At 42.9% G+C, this 15,384-nt stretch overlaps 2 protein-coding genes across 5 annotated transcripts; one reads left to right on the top strand and one right to left on the bottom strand.

The window, feature by feature from the left end:
* Positions 1-3,051: 3,051 nt before the first annotated feature.
* On the bottom strand, positions 3,052-8,493 carry LOC142409498 (uncharacterized). 3 transcript variants are annotated; one of them, XM_075501128.1, is made up of 6 exons: positions 8,101-8,216; positions 7,441-7,701; positions 6,058-6,213; positions 3,949-4,077; positions 3,704-3,841; positions 3,052-3,468 (listed from the first exon to the last, which is right to left on the bottom strand). In XM_075501128.1, exons 4-6 carry the CDS (start codon positions 4,069-4,071, stop codon positions 3,379-3,381), a joined length of 351 nt encoding a protein of 116 aa, XP_075357243.1. In that variant the 5' UTR covers positions 4,072-4,077; positions 6,058-6,213; positions 7,441-7,701; positions 8,101-8,216; the 3' UTR covers positions 3,052-3,378. The 3 variants fall into 3 exon arrangements, with proteins under 3 accessions (XP_075357243.1, XP_075357244.1, XP_075357242.1); XM_075501129.1 differs by lacking the exons at positions 7,441-7,701; positions 8,101-8,216 and adding an exon at positions 8,478-8,493; XM_075501127.1 differs by lacking the exon at positions 7,441-7,701 and having other exon boundaries at positions 8,101-8,248.
* BBS12 (Bardet-Biedl syndrome 12) lies at positions 8,367-14,896 on the top strand. 2 transcript variants are annotated; one of them, XM_075501126.1, is made up of 3 exons: positions 8,367-8,540; positions 9,316-9,413; positions 11,805-14,896. In XM_075501126.1, the coding sequence occupies exon 3, from the start codon at positions 11,821-11,823 to the stop codon at positions 13,960-13,962; it is 2,142 nt and encodes a 713-aa protein (XP_075357241.1). In that variant the 5' UTR covers positions 8,367-8,540; positions 9,316-9,413; positions 11,805-11,820; the 3' UTR covers positions 13,963-14,896. The 2 variants fall into 2 exon arrangements, with proteins under 2 accessions (XP_075357241.1, XP_075357240.1); XM_075501125.1 differs by lacking the exon at positions 9,316-9,413 and having other exon boundaries at positions 11,805-14,895.
* The last annotated feature ends 488 nt before the right edge of the window (positions 14,897-15,384 follow it).

Below are 15,384 nucleotides of genomic sequence, written 5' to 3'. Positions count from 1 at the left end.
GAACTATTTTGTCTTTTACTAAAAGACCAGTACATTTTCATGTAGAAACATTTTTCACTGGAAGTAATTTGCAATATTATCTCCCAAGCAGCTATCGCCCTCATCAATGCTTTGATATTTCGGTGCTTGCCAAATACAAATTGCAGTTCCACTTTTCTTTTTGTACAGTATCTGACTAGCATGAACACTCAAACTGAAAACCAGGCTTCACTGACATCGCAGAAGGAAGGATCTCAGCTGGATGCACGTATTGCAGTGTCTGAATTGCAGCCATCCAAGAGGAATTTGCAAATGCCAGGGAAGAACCCAGCCTCCCTGTCAGCATGAAGGGGAAAAGGGATACAAAGGATGAGGTTCACAGCCATCTGCCTCCCCCTGCCCCTGCAGCTGCCCAGGTCAGTCTGTAGGGAACATGAAGTGGGGTTGGGACTGAAGCCTTCCCCTCTGCCCCAGGTCCCAGTCAGTACGCACTCACGCTGATGACCACTTGGATTCAGGTGCCTTGAGGGATGGGTCCGTCCTTGCAAGGCAACCCGAATCACTGCTTTGCCTCCTTTTTGGTGCTTTAGTGCAAAGGAGTTGAATCCAAGACTCCTGGAAGTGCCCCAGCTCTTATTTTTGACAATAAAGTGAATGGGAAGAGGAGGAGAGGGGTGCAAGTGACCTGTCTCCTCTAGTGAAACCCCTCCATTTAGGGCAAGCTACTCGAGTAGGCACTAGAACAGAGACCAGGAAAAATGTCTGCTGGGTACCTTCCTACTTCATTGATCCGAGTCATTTTCTCCAGCACAGTAAACGGATGAAATTCCTGAACGGGCAGTTCAGCACCCGTTCCTCACACAAACCAAACTCGAGTTCTGCCATTGGCTTCAATCAGGCTCCTTCCCTCCACTGTGTATAGAAATGTGAAAGATAAAATTCTAGAAGGGACAGGAAGGATTCCCAAGGGCGCCGAGAATAACTCACACGGAACTACAGCACTGCTGTGGGCTGCTGTCGATACTGCTGTGCTAGTTGTCATACTCGGTGCACGTGGCTGAAGAGGCGACAAGATACCCTATCACGTAAACTCAAGCAGCATGAGACACTTGTTCTGTTATGTTAACGCTTGCAAGGTTTGCGCTAATTCAGCCACTTGCTCGACATTCCAGACTTAAGAGATTAATAGGCAAGCCAGAAATAACATTTTGCCATTGTAATGTATGTGGTAGGTATGATTGTGTGTCTTTTTCCTACCTTCAGAAGTCAGGTAATGGGATTAGAACAGGAAAAGAGAAGTGACATGCATCATAGGTTAACAACAGTCATCAATCTCTTCCTGTGGCAGCATTAAAAATAGTACAGTCACTCTAATAAGCTCTGGGATTCCCCATAATCAACTAGAACTTCAAATTTCCCTTTCTGAATTTCAGTGGTTAGTACTAGGAACTTTTAATCAGCATAGTGGAAGAGGGAGAGGAATTATGCGATAGACTACTGCACCTAAGAATTTCTCTCTTAGAAAGAAAAGATAAATGAAAGTGAAAATGTACTTGGTGAACCATTTAACACTTCCAAATTATTTTTGAAAATTTAGTTTTAATAGTAAGCACACAAAGTCTTTAACTTGCAAAACAGTTTTATTTCACACTTATACAAAGTTAATAGACATTTTAAAACGCTTACAGTACTATAGGTTACATCTACTGCCACTGAATATGTTAACGGGGGACCTCACAGGTCTCTTGAGTTTTCCAGGGTCCTACACAATCCTTGTTCTCCCAGAGGTGTCAGCTTACTTTTGTACAGGTTAGAGAGGGTCTATTCAGAGTTGTTCAGAGAACAAAACTCAGAGGACTGGGGCAGAATGTGCCAGGTCCGCATCTGCACGCTGAGATGAAGATAAGGTAAATGAAAACATCTCCTTTCCGCTCCTGAAACTAATTCTCCCCCTGCTGGGCCCTTACAGCTCATGAGAGCTGAAGCAGCCGTGATGAGGAGCTAACCCAGGAGCTGGCTCTTCCTTTCTTCTACTAACCTCGTTAGTGCTGTCAAGCAGCAGAAGCTGTCTGAAGCAAAGAGGGACCTTAACAGACACTGGTGAAATACTTCTTTCCCTCCTCTTACCGTTGAACCCTTCTGATGTTATGCTACCTACTTGCCGCTTCACTGTGAGCAGTAACAAACTCTCCTTCAGGCGCCTTATTATAGAGAGACGGATTATAGGATTATACCATTATTAGGATTATACCATTTCCCTGCAGTTTTGAAGCTGATTGTCTAATTGGGACCCAAGGACAAACCCTCCTGCAGAACCACCATCCATAATTGGATGTCATGTTGTGTGTCACTGCTCTGCCACCATAACACAGAAGGAAGTGTGGCACTCCAGTAAGTCCTAGATTGACTGTATATGCAAGAAATATTCAAGAAAATGAAGGTACTCCTAAAAAAAAAAAACCCAAACTTGTGATGTCTGAAATGAATTTGGATTGCATGGATCTAAATATATTCAGTGTTCCACAGATGTCCAAGGTGAGCTATTTTTTCACGTCAGATGCGAGTCCTGTAAACAGCCAAAGACAAAATTTACCCTAGTGCACCATAGAACTCAACTTTTTAGGTACCTAACTTCCTGGCATAACAGCAGCTCTGTAATGTCTTGGGAGTATGAACAACAGCACAAGATGTTGGCTGGTTATACAATAAACTTTGATAATCCAAGCAGGTTACATTCAAGTAAACTAGGTTTCAGATGATCAAATAAACAGAAGAACATCTACTGATGGTGCACAGCTCCAAATGAAGAAGCAAATCTGGTTATCTACATTTGCTTCCCATTAGGTCCAAAACCACCTTGCCCTGGGAAAACAGTGTTTCATACAGAAATACAGACAGATCTGCAATTGGTTTTAGAGTCTTTCATGGAAATAAACAAAATGAGACAAAACCCAAAAGATAACCTAAAAGCCTTAAAAGGAATAAAAATACTGTGCTTGTACCTTCATTCTGTAGCCTTAGGAAAGTCAAAAGTGGCCTTTCCCAGCAGCAGTAGGAATCTTCCCATCTCAAGTGAAATATCTTTTAGTTAAATAGTTGAAACACAGCATTCTTTACCCAAAATGGCAATCAATAAAATGGTCAAGGTGGAGAGGAAGGGACCCTGCCTTGCAGGTTCAGTTCACCCTTCCTTTTCACTTCTGCAATATCTCATTTTAAGTTCTGGGTGCTGAAGCCCCCCTTCCCCAATTAACATGGCTGAAAAAAGAAGAATGAACCAAAAATCTGTCCTTTTCAGACTTTCTTTGTATGGCAGAAAATATCCAGGAGGCACAAGCCCAGTTTTTAAGTCTTTTCCAGGTTATCTTTTGGAGCAGCTGTATAGCAAGGCAACAAATATTAATATAAGCTAGTTTTCTTCATGATTCTCAAAAATTCTTGCTCGCTTACTTCTCCATCTCCATCTCGATCAGCTTCATCAATCATTTCCTACAAAACATGTTGTACATTTGATCAGGCACGGGACTCAAAACACAAGATCTTCCATTCATTAAAACAACAAAAAATCAGAAGCACTTCATGTGAAAACATAACTATGTATGATTGCTCTTCATATTTCTGACTTCTCAGCTCTTTTTGTATAGGCATACATTTCCACCCAGTCCTTAGGAGCTACAGGATTGGTCTGTGCCTGTTAGAAAAGCTTTGGCAAATCAGAATTTACCTGAAGTTCTTCATCTGTTAAATTTTCTCCCAGCTCCTTGGCAACCCTTTTCAAGTTTTTGAATGAAATTTTTCCCGTCCCATCATCATCAAATAATCTGAAAGCTTTCAAGATTTCTTCTTTTGAATCCTTTTCACTCTGAAACAAGAGTAAAACATACATTAATTAGAAAACACCTGCCACCGAGATACTCCTTTTCACTATTTTTTTATGCCATCGCAAGAATTTCTATTAAGAATTCCTACCATTTTTTGCGTCATCATAGCCAAAAAGTCTTCAAAGTCAATGGTGCCGCTTCCTTCTTTGTCAATATCTGCTATCATTTTCTTAATTTCTTCCTTCTTTGGCTCAAAGCCTAAAGCACGCATCGCAACCTGAACCAAAAAGCAATTCTGTTAGGAGGCCACCAGAATTACAGTGTCAGCAGCTGCACTAAAGCTGCTTTAATTTCCTCGTCCAAAACTGTAACAATACCTCACTGCAAGAAAACATCTTGATATCTCTTACCAGCTTGTTTCATCTTTCCAAACAGTAACAGCGTAGGTTTGATATTCTTAGGACTCAGACATATTTTCTTTTTAGATCCATGTGGAACATGGATATATTTCTGAAACGAAGAGAAACTTTTTGTGTCTGAATTAGGTAAAGGTTCCAATCTACGTAGTTCCTAAAGGGACTGGATTACCAAAATGGGACTTCAGGGGAGGTTGGAGACGAGGGATGTGATCTCGCTCCAATTGAAATTAAGGGCAGCATGCCCATTAATTTTGATGGGTGCAGAATTACACACAGTTAACTTATACAGTCCAGTACACAGAGACAGAAGAAATCCATATGCATAGGTCTTGGCACTTCGGGCTAGGTGGTGGGGAGGGGGGAGCGGAAGGGGGTGGGAACTGACAGTACTCCCTCCGTAAGTGTCTCGGCCTCAGCAAAGCAAAGGCTGACTGCTGTGCTAGTTGAGGAAGAGAAAAGCAAACTTTCTGAGCCTCACAGAGCACAAGCAAAGCATTACTGTAAAAACAGTTGTGTAGATTGTTGTACAAATGCTTAATATTAACGTTGTTTAAAACCAGGCTCTGGCATTTCACTAGCCTAGAACAATGATTTTGCTGCTTGGGTGTTTATTAGTAATTTCACAGTCCTGGTGTGCCAGACGATTGCAGCATATTTAATTCGGAGACTGAAGTTTCAAGAACACGTAACCAGAGGAAGATCTGAACTGTGAACATTCATTCTTCCTATATGCTCTAGTGGAAATCAATAGTTAATATTAAGCAGAAACTTTCTCACTAAACACTCTTCTACTGGAAAGTGCCAAACTCACCAGAAACTTAACATTTAACTGAAGTGCGTTTTCTGACCAGTTTCTTGCAATGGGACAACTGAAAATGTTCCATTTTGTCTTTCAGAGGGGAACACTTTCTATTGTAAGATACCCACTATTTTGAATTAATTTTGAAAAAGAAAAACAGCATTTAATGGTTGATGCTAAGATGTTTAGGTCCATTTTAAGAACTGTATTTTAACATGTATAATCTGCATTCAGAGAACACACTCTCCTTAACCAAGCATAAGTGCTTCCAAATAAATCCCGAGATAAGCTACAGGCTTAGGTAACTCATGCTTCTATGTTACATACACAGAAATGGAGGCAGAGTATGTGTATGTGAGAAATGCAGGTCAAGGAGATAATTAAGATAAAAGGTTCACGTTTAAAAAAAGATCAGACACACAAAAACACAGGGAGAGAACGGAGAATAATTTTCCCCCTTGTACTACTGTGTGTATGCGTGTGCATGCACACACACACACACACACACAACCTGAATTGCTACTGAAATGCAACTCAGATGTCTGGTTTGGTTTTTTTTTATTAAAAACCAGGTAACTTGGATTACATATATGAAAATATGGTTGTACCTTTCCTGAATGTGTGCAAAATCTGTGGTTTTAGTTCTAAGATGAAGAAAAAATTTTATATTCTGACATTCATCCTGAAACAACAAAAGTCCACTTCCCAGAAACAATGATCTCAGCCAGTCATGAAAACTGAAATGTGTACTGTGTGTACCTAAACAGACGAACTGTTTAGTTCCTCTAATGCTCAGATATTCAAAGCTATCTGACCTACTACCCATGTATTAGAGAAGCCTGTCTGCTCTGAAGTATTACATAGAGAACTTTCTCAAGTTAACCGTGTAGTACACCCCAAATTCAGTCATGACAGCAAGCCATTATTCTTGGTCGTACTCCAAAACTATTTTAAAATAGTTAGGGCTGGACAAACAGAAAAAGCAGCTACAATTCTGAGATCAAAGATATTTCCATCCAAGGAAAAAAAGTTTGAAAACCTTCAGTTCTTTTATGTCGATGCTTCCAGATCCATCAGTATCAAACAAATCAAAAGCTTCTCTGATCTCCTGCTTTTGCTCTTCTGTAAGTTCAGGTTTCAAGCCACTTTTCTTCCGCTGGGCTGTACTTAAGCCAGGTTTTCTGTAGTTGGATGCCTTCAGAAAGTGAAGGAAAGAAAAGATAAGAAATAGCCTACTCCGGGGAAAATTCAGAACACAACTAAATTGTAAATAACAACAGTAAAGCTGTAGCAGAAGTGAGAGACATTCTTTGCTGCAAGTGGTAGACACTGGGTCTCTGTGCTCATTTTCTTAGGTTATTCTAGAAAGAAAACAAGCTGAAGACTTTGTTACTGGGGAATACACATTTGGGCTTCATGTGTTCTGTTTTAAACAGAAAGATCATCAATTAAAGGAGTAATGCCAGAAAAAGAGGCAGGCAGTCTGAAAATGAACACTCCACTGAGGTAACTAAGACCCTCTGCACCTCCTGCCGGTTGCCTTGATGTGTCAGGAGTGGTTTCACCTGGAACATGTAAGTCATCCTCACAGCTAAAAAGGTTGGTTGTATAGGGTCTTGACTGTCAATGGGACTCAAATTCAGCCACGCCTCAAAGTCAGCACTGAAATGCAATGTCTGAGAGCATCTGCTCTGTTGGAACGAAGTTTAAAAGGGAGCTGTGTAGCTCTAGCCTGCCTGCCCACCAACTAGCTGTGGTGCTAGGTAACAACATGCTGTGGTAGCAGTAAGATCAACACAAAATCTGCCCCAGAAGGAGAGCTAATCTGCTTGTGCTGAGCTGGTGCATTATTATCCACGAAACTTCTGAGACCTTCCCTGCTTCTGGTGTAAGCTAGTGCAGTACAGAGTGTTTTCCTGCCACCACCCACCTGTCGAGCAGGAAGGATGTTTTCCTCCAGTATACATTTTCTTCTAAACCAGGCACAGACAGATTTTAGTCCTTTCATCGTGAATCTGCACAGATTCATGGAAGGAAGGGCAGTCCCTCACACCCCCAACTTTGACTGGTTGGACTTTATAGAAGTAAATAAAACAAATACCAAGAAAGGAATTTGTTTTCTAGCTACTGCTGAGCAATCTCTTACCTCTGCTGAATTGTTACCATTTTTTGGCTGGGATTGCTCTTTTAAATACCCAGTGTGTAACACAGAATATTGCATTTTGTTGTATTTGGAAATGAAATATCATTTTTAAACATGGTTTATCCCTCCCAGGTTGGACTGCAAACCAGTTTGTCTGGCACACCTCTGACTTTTCCCTGCTATTAATACAGGCATCAGATTTTTACTCCTTATATTCTGCTCTAGGAGAAACACACGAGACCTTTTCCTGCCTATAAAGAAAAAATGCTAACACACTACCTGAACCTTTTTTCTTGCATCCTGCGTATATACCTACAAATCTAGCGAAAATGTTGAAGATCCTGAGGATCAGCACGTGCGTTGCTTCCTGTTCTATTTATTTCAAAACTGAGTTGTGCGAATCCATTTTACGTTTCATCTTCTCGCCCGGCCAATGCCATTTTCATATGCCACACGCTACAGGGGACCGAATGAAGTGGAGGAGGTCAGTAAGCTGTGCTAAGACTAACCAGGCACGTTTCCTCCGGCTTACCCCACACCCTGAAAGCAGGTGACATATTTTGCGATTCTTGAGTGGTTTATCGGGGGTGTTTTTCATAGTGCCAGGTTGGGGGGGGGTGGGGAGGTCTCCTTTCCTTTTTCGGCCGGGGTGTTGACTTCCGCGTTGTGCGAGGAAACCAAGCAGCGGAGACGGCCTTGGCAGCCCGCGCGGTCCCCACGGCACCTCCCTACAGCCCTTCGAGCCCAACGGCTGCCTGCCTGCCCGCCCGAGGCCGGGGAACGGCAGAGTGCTCCGGGGCCCTGGAGAGCCCCAGCCCCGGCCCGCACCGCGGGCAGAGGCGGGAAGGCGCAGAGGGGCTCAGCCGGCAGCTTGCACTAGCTGGTCCGCGGGAGGCGGCGAGGGGAAGGGGAGCCCACGGCGAGGGGAAGGACGCTCACCATCTGGCCGCGGCTGCAGGGACGCCGCTCCGGGACGGGACAGGACGGCCCGCTCGGCCCCGCTGCTCCTCACGGCCCGGCCCGCCTCACGGAGGCGAGCGCACCCACCGCCGGCACGCAACGAACACGTGCCGTCCAATGAGCGAGCCGGACGTACCGGGGAACCCGCCCCCCTTCCTTAGCCCAGGCCAATGGCACGCGGCGGGCTTCGTGATGTCAGCGAGAGCGCGGCGGCCGCTCCGCCCGCTGGGTGTGCAAACAAGCCGCGGCGGTGTCCTGGCAACGGGGCGCAGCGCGTGCGGCGGCGGTTGGTGGCGCGCGGCGGAGGCGCCCGTTGCCGTGGCCGGCCCACCTCACCTCACCTCACCTCACCTCACCTCACCTCAGTTCGCCTCAGCCCAGCCCAGCGGCGGGGAGCGGAGGAAAATACAGCCGAATCGGTGAGGAACCAGCACCTGCCTGCTGCGGGGCTGGCGAGGGGCCTGGGCCGGTCCTCCAGCCGGGAGGAAGTGGCCGGGCCGCCACCAGGCCTGAGCAAGGGCAGCTCCGGGGCGCCTGCTGAGCGGCCTCGGCTCCTGCTGGGGTGCCCTCCGCCTCCCCGCTTGCGTGCTGGCTGCTTTCCGCTTTCAGGCTGCGAGTGAGGCGGGGGTGGTTCACCACGGGTGTTTGGGTTCGGCTACACTAATCTAGGAAGCTCTTTCTCTTCCCACGTTAGTAGTAATAGTGCTGGCTCCTAGGTGGACCAGGTAAGTCGCAACAGTTACTGGAACGCTTGGTGGTTTAGCTGCAAGCAGAGCATTTTCTACCCGTTTCTCATTCATTGTGCACCAGTGCCGCCACAAGAGAAAGTGTGCGCACGCATGCATGCAGGACTCTTTTTTTTGCCAGCATTTCACAGAAATACATTAATTTGGAAAACTGATGTAAAGCTTTGTTGTATTAGTTTCGCCTTCATGGTTGCAGTGCTGTAAGACAAAGTGAGTAATAAGTGTTTGGCATACCTCTTGTATCCCCGTGTTCTTCACTTGAGGCCCCTAAAGCCCATGTGTGTAAACATAAACTGAACTTAAGGTTGAGTTTTATTTTGGTTGCAGAGGCAGGTGATGAGGCAAGCAGCAGTAGCTCAGCACGCGAGTCAGCTCAGCAGAAGCCATCTGTAGTTGGTGTCTCACGCGTGGCTGTCCTTCACTACCAGTTTGTTCATTCATTCTCCAGGATGCCGCCTTCTCTTTGCTGACCTCACTTGTGTTTGACTCTGAAATGTAATTCCACTCGACCCTTTACCTTTTCCACCTCAGACTGGATGGAAAGAGGTAAAAGGTCAGGGGAGGGGGGGAACGAATTTTGGGTCTGCTGTATACTGGTTCCTACAGCATAGGATAGTGTGATGTTCTTGCCAAAATAACATACATAAAAAAAGGGGGGGGCAGGGGGGGAAGTATCACAAATCACACATGCCAGAGGTTGTGCAAGCAATGAAATAAAAACATTCTTTCCTGTAAGAGCATGCCCTGCCTTCATCTGGTTTTGCAGCCAAGCCCTGGGTCCATTTGGTTCAGGTTTATGGATCTGCAGGAGTACAGGCAGGTGTCCAAAATGAAGGTACAGTTTTAAAGTACGAGTTTAAGCTAAAAGTAAGGGGCACATTTTTCAACTTAAATTTCAGCGAAAATTTTAGCTAAGCAACTTGTAGGTGGCTGCATTGAGGTTTGGTGGAAGTGCGTTGACTTGATAGGAGGTGCTGCACTATAATTAATCTGTCTCACAACCAGTCTTGGTTTCGCATTCGTTGAAATAAAAACACCATTCTCATAAGACAGTGGCTCATATTGCTGAGCTGAACCTTCATTTGGGAGTGACTGGAGAGTAAGAAGTTCACTGTACTGGAAAATGGAAACCCCTTTCCCACCAGTCCTTCCATAGTTGTCTCCCATCCAAACAGCAACATGGCTGTCTGCCCAGAACTACATGCCAAGGACCTAGGTAGTGAGAGAGCATTACTTGGCCTTTCAGCATAGCTAATTTAGCTCTTTCCTAAATTTTATGAGGATAACCACAAATTGGTTATTTGTTCTATCAAAACAAGAGCAGGTTGAGAAATGACCATATGAGTTAAGAACTGCTTGAATTCAGAAACAGTGATCTCAAAAAAACAAACAAACAAAAAAAACCCCCAAAACCCCGTCCCCTCAAAAAACCAAACCAAACCAAAAAACCCCACCCCACCCCCACCTGCCAAAAAACCCCAACCAAAATTACAATCTTAGTAAATCCTTAAGAGAAATCAGATGGAATGAGTTTTGGGGGGAGTAGGGGAAATCTTTCATGTTGGATTCCATGATCCAATGATTATTATTTAATCACTTCCATTTTTTTTGTTTGCTTCAAAATAAACTACTTGAGATATTAAGCTAAGGATTCCAGTTAAGAAAAAAGAGGCTTTTTAATTATTACTATTGGAACTATGGATACAGATACATAGCATGGCTAGACCATTATCACAAGAGATTGCCAAGAAAAATTTCTAGAAAAACCCTTAAGCAGGTTGGATGGAGGTTTTCAGATGTGCACTCCCCATGCAGTTTTAAAGTCAAAAGTACTTGCTTATCTAAAGTTCTTTTCTTAAATTGTTAATTACGAATAACTATAGAGTAAAATAATTTCTTGGTTAAAGATTCTTTTGGTACTTCAAGATGTATCTAGTAATTGAAGGGAAATTCTGTTGTCTCTTTGGGCTAGACTAGAACTTTAGGTCTGTCAGCATATAAAGGTTATTTCTGACTGCCTACTCTGCTTTTTAAATTCACACTTTGTCTTCATTTGAGTCAATATTCAGATGGATTTTCATTGAGTGGGGTGGAAAAAGAGTTTTTTTGGGATTTAGAATAGCTATGCAAAGGGACCTTTAGGGACATGAAATAAATTATTTGAATTTGAGCATAAAAGGTATATGGCTAAGGCTTCTTAATTCTTGGTGTGTATACTTTTTCATTTAAAAAAGAAAAAAAAAAAAGGAAGCTTTAGTTTAATCCATGTGGTCTGCCACAGGAGTGTGGTGTGGAAGGGATTTCAAGGGAAAGAAGACTTGTTTTTGGCACGTTAAAACTGAGTAGTAGATCAAAACTTTAAAGTCTTGGCAGTTCGCTTTGTGAGATATAAAGAAGTGGCATTCCTTTTCATGGACATTTAATGAAGTATTGATGAGTGCTAAATGGAATAAATAGGATTGGAATAAAATAAGTTTGATTATGTTTTTCCAGATTTGAAGGTTAAAGTCAGTGGTATAACTGTTGGTACCAGGATGGATCTGTACAGAGCGCTTTGGTTTTGCACACAATTGTCCATTCTGCTCTAAGGACCTTTTGCTCTAAGTAAGACAAATAACTGAAATTCCAGATAGCTGATCAGGAGAGAAGTGGTAGTTCTATAGAATCTGTATTGCTTCATGTTTAAGAAACCACTGGAATTAACAGCACTGTACTATCTGCCAGCAAGAAAAAATTCCATGGTATTTTAGCAATGCATCATTTCAGCAACTATGTGCATCGATATCTCATAATAAGTGCACAGGATGAGGAACTGTTTTATACAGCCAGCCTCACAGGAGAGCTGTGTTCAATGTTAGACTGTTAATTTAATTTTTTGGTGATATATGCTTCGGAGTGCTGTGAGGATGGGGCAATAAGTTTGTGTTCTGTTCACAGATGGTACCTGCTGCCCATGGCTTTCGAGGATGTGAATGCAAGAAGACATATTGGACTTCAGCAACTCTCAGCCTTAGCGTTAGCTGGAAGAACATTATTGGGGCCGATGAAATCATGTAAATTTATTGTGGATGAAAGCACCAACCAAAGCACATTGATTTGCTCTGCTGTTAGACTGATTGAAAGTTTGGATTTAACCAGTGCTGCCGGACAGCTTCTTAATGAAACCATTCAGGCACAAAACAAGGAGTTTAAGACTGGGATGAGTACCCTGTTGTTTCTCATTGGTGCATGGAGCAATGCCATACTGGAGTGCCTCCAGCAGAATGTTCCTATTTCAGCAATTGTATCTCTGATGTCTGAGGGGTTGAACTCTTGCTGTGAGAGAGTCCAGTGTCTTCAAATATCAATACAGGATGTAAATAAAGAGCTGTGTTCTAGCAGTGTTAGGCCAAGCGCTTTTAAAATCAAAACTTGCCAAACTGGACATGACAGTCTTCTAAATCCTCAGAGTTTCCTGTATTTTCAGAAAGATATTTCTGTACCAGAAGAAGTAATTCCAATAAATTCTCGTTCCCGTCAAGAAGATGGTTGTAATTTTAACAAGTGCTTGGTTTCACCTTTGGCCGGCCTTGGTTCAATAGCTTCTCTTGTCAAACCAGCAGGTGACAAAAGTACATCTGTGACTTCTGGAAGTGGTGTTGTCGCATCCAGCTATAACAAACAGAAGTTAACCCATAGCAGATACTTCAGCACTCTAGGAAAAAGCCATTTTTCACATCAGCAAGATAATTTTCAGGGATACCTTTCAGGACAATCAGCAGATCCATGTGAATGTTATGGTTTAGGACACCTGGCAATGACTCTGAGCCATGGAAATCAGGCTAGCATGAAACTGCTACAAAGCATTGTTGCATATCAACAAGAGAGAGCAGAATGCAGTGGCTCTTCCCAGTTTAACATTGCAGAGGTTGTGACATGCTGTTTGCTGGGCCTGCCTGAAAGCTATTCTTGTGTCTCCCCAGGCTTTGTCACGTTAGTATCACCAGAACAAGCCACAGTTATCAAATACATTGAAGACAAACCCCTTCGGATTCTGCTAGTGGACGGTGACCTAACCGAACAATATCGTCACTTAGGTTTTAATAGACCATGTAATGTAAGGACCATATTGGAGCATCGTAGCCTACAGGAAGGCAGAGCGGGGGACTTGTGGCTAAGCAGAATGTTAGATATTCTGATAAACTTTGAAGTAAACTTGGTTTTGGTCAAAGGAAATGTATGCGAAAACTTAATGGAAAGATGCATAGCAAACAGTATATTGGTAATTGGTTCTGTCACTCGGGATGTGTTGTGTGCCTTTGGGGAGGTCACCAGCGCCCAGCCAGTGACGTACCTCACCCAGCTGAATTCTTCTTGTGTGGGGAACGGGGCCCAAGTGGAGCTGTGGAAGGCCTGTGATGGGCGTGCAATGGATCTGGGTGAGCTTGTGCCAGCCAGGGTAAAAGTGCGAGGAATTCCCCTGCTCACGGCCGTGCTTACCACTACTGTAGCTTCAAAGATGCAGCTTATTGAAGACCAGTTCTGGACTTTAGTGTATCGACTCCATCATGCTTTAAATGACGAGAAGGTTTTTCTTGGTGGTGGTGCAGTGGAGCTCTTGTGCCTTAGTCACATTCAGATGCTTGCAGAACAGTCTTTACAGCCAGCAAATAAAAATGCTGTGAAAGAGTTTCACAATCCGTGGCTGGCAGCATCTGCGACAGAGTATAAATCAGTTGTGCTCCAAGCATTAGCAAGAGGCTGGAAGCAGTATCTTTCAGTGGTTATGTGTAACACTGCAAAAGCTGCATCGGAGTTGGAAGCATGTACCTCAATTGATCATCACCTCAAAAAAGCAGCTGGCTGTGGCTCTCCCTCAGCATATATATTGAAAGAGTTTAGAAGAGGTGATCTGCTCAGGGGTGGTTCTGGTCCCTTCGCTGACCACGGAGAGGGTTTAAAGGTTTATGATAATGTTACAGCCAAGACAGAGGCATGGCGGAGAGCTCTAGACTTGGTATTACTAGTGCTTCAAACAGATGCTGAAATTATCACAGGTCCCAAAAGGAATCAGCTATTGAACTCACACATGTCAAGTGAATTTACGTTTTTATAGGACTTGCAGGCTTTATTTATAAGTCCATGAGTCAGTGGAAGAAGCCCAGGTGCAACCTACATTTCTTCATAGTTCATAAAGCAAACATTTAGAGGTGATTATGACTTCACAGTGTAACAGCGGAAATCAGAATGTGAGGCAGTCACAAGGTAGATATAATTTCCCATTTCTAGAAACGGGAGTTAAATAACAAACAAAAATCACTTGTGGGCTTACCTCTAACCCCAGCCGTGCATTTCTAACTAATGATATTGTCTGTATGGATAGATTAATCCAGTCAAACTGACTTCTCTAATCTTATTGAGCAGAGCAGATGTGCAGGTTTTTTTCATTATAACGAGGAGCACTGGGCAGGTGGGTATGTCAAGTCTAGTTGGAGAAAAGTTTGATACCTTGGATATGCTTATGTTCTGAACATGCGCTGTCTGTATAAGGTATTTGGACTCGTGTTCTATAAATTATTCTTGTTTAATGTCTTTTAATGTCTTCTAAAGAAGGGTAGGGATTTCTTATGTAACATTGGCATACTTTTGTTAAATGAAAGAATATATATAACATAATTAATATCTTGCTCTTAACTCTTAGATTTGCAATGTACAGAAATTAAACTTGCAATAATTTATGAGCGCTACATTTTACACTGAGAGATTGTATTATTATATTCTACTTTTGCATATTTCTATGGGCCATATATCTCCTATTTTCAAATATATACCCTTTGGTATGTCTCTCGTTTTGACATAAATTCAGGCTGAATCCTCCCTTTTGGTATTATAGAATGGATGTATCTCTACACAAAATTTTCTTCCTCATCGCAAGTTGGATTTTTAGATTATTTCCTTTGGGCTCTTTTGGTTATCCTTGCAGAGAGCAAAGTGTTGTATGTTTTAGCTGTTTACTAAAAACTGAAAATGGATCTATCATGATGATTGAGGCAAGGCATTTTTACTGTGTGTCAGCACTTCAAATCTGAAAGCAGAGCCATGGAGAACTGGCACTTTGTTGCAAAAAAGAGGTGTGTAACTATGGAGATATTTTTTCTGAAATTGGAATTCTTAATCACACCTTAAGTGAAATGTCTCTCCAGTCTGTGAAAACAGAATGGAAAAAGAATGGAAATGGTGATACTAAAGCAGATTCTTGCTTTTAGGAACTTTCTCATTAAAATGCTAATGGCTGGCAGGACTTGGGTTAAGCACTCAGTCGTTGTGATTGCTGGTGCTGGTGGCAGACAGTCCTGTGGTGAAAGCTAAGAATTGGGGTGGGCTAAAGAGTGTTTTCTGAGTCATGATTCAGTGGAAAGGCAGACAAAAAGCAAGTGATTATTTTACTGTTAGAGCCTTTGCTGTACTTACTTATTTTTAAGTTGATGGTTTGGTGGTTTTTCTTCTGGACTTAGTTTCCTTGTGATATCTCCCCACT

The sequence above is a fragment of the Mycteria americana genome, chromosome 4, assembly GCF_035582795.1.
Source record: "Mycteria americana isolate JAX WOST 10 ecotype Jacksonville Zoo and Gardens chromosome 4, USCA_MyAme_1.0, whole genome shotgun sequence".
In the NCBI taxonomy this organism is placed as follows: domain Eukaryota; kingdom Metazoa; phylum Chordata; class Aves; order Ciconiiformes; family Ciconiidae; genus Mycteria; species Mycteria americana.
The sequence above is the reverse complement of the archived record's forward strand: the minus strand, read 5'-3'. Positions and strand labels throughout refer to the sequence as shown.

Coding starts and splice junctions, on each gene's coding strand:
- LOC142409498 (XM_075501127.1), bottom strand. Junction 4,078..6,057: donor TCGACATAAAAGAACTGAAG/GTTTTCAAACTT, acceptor TTTTTGGTTCAG/GTTGCGATGCGTGCTTTAGG. Junction 3,842..3,948: donor CTATGATGACGCAAAAAATG/GTAGGAATTCTT, acceptor CTCTTGTTTCAG/AGTGAAAAGGATTCAAAAGA.
- BBS12 (XM_075501126.1), top strand. CDS start 11,821: ATGGCTTTCGAGGATGTGAATGCAAGAAGACATATTGGACTTCAGCAA.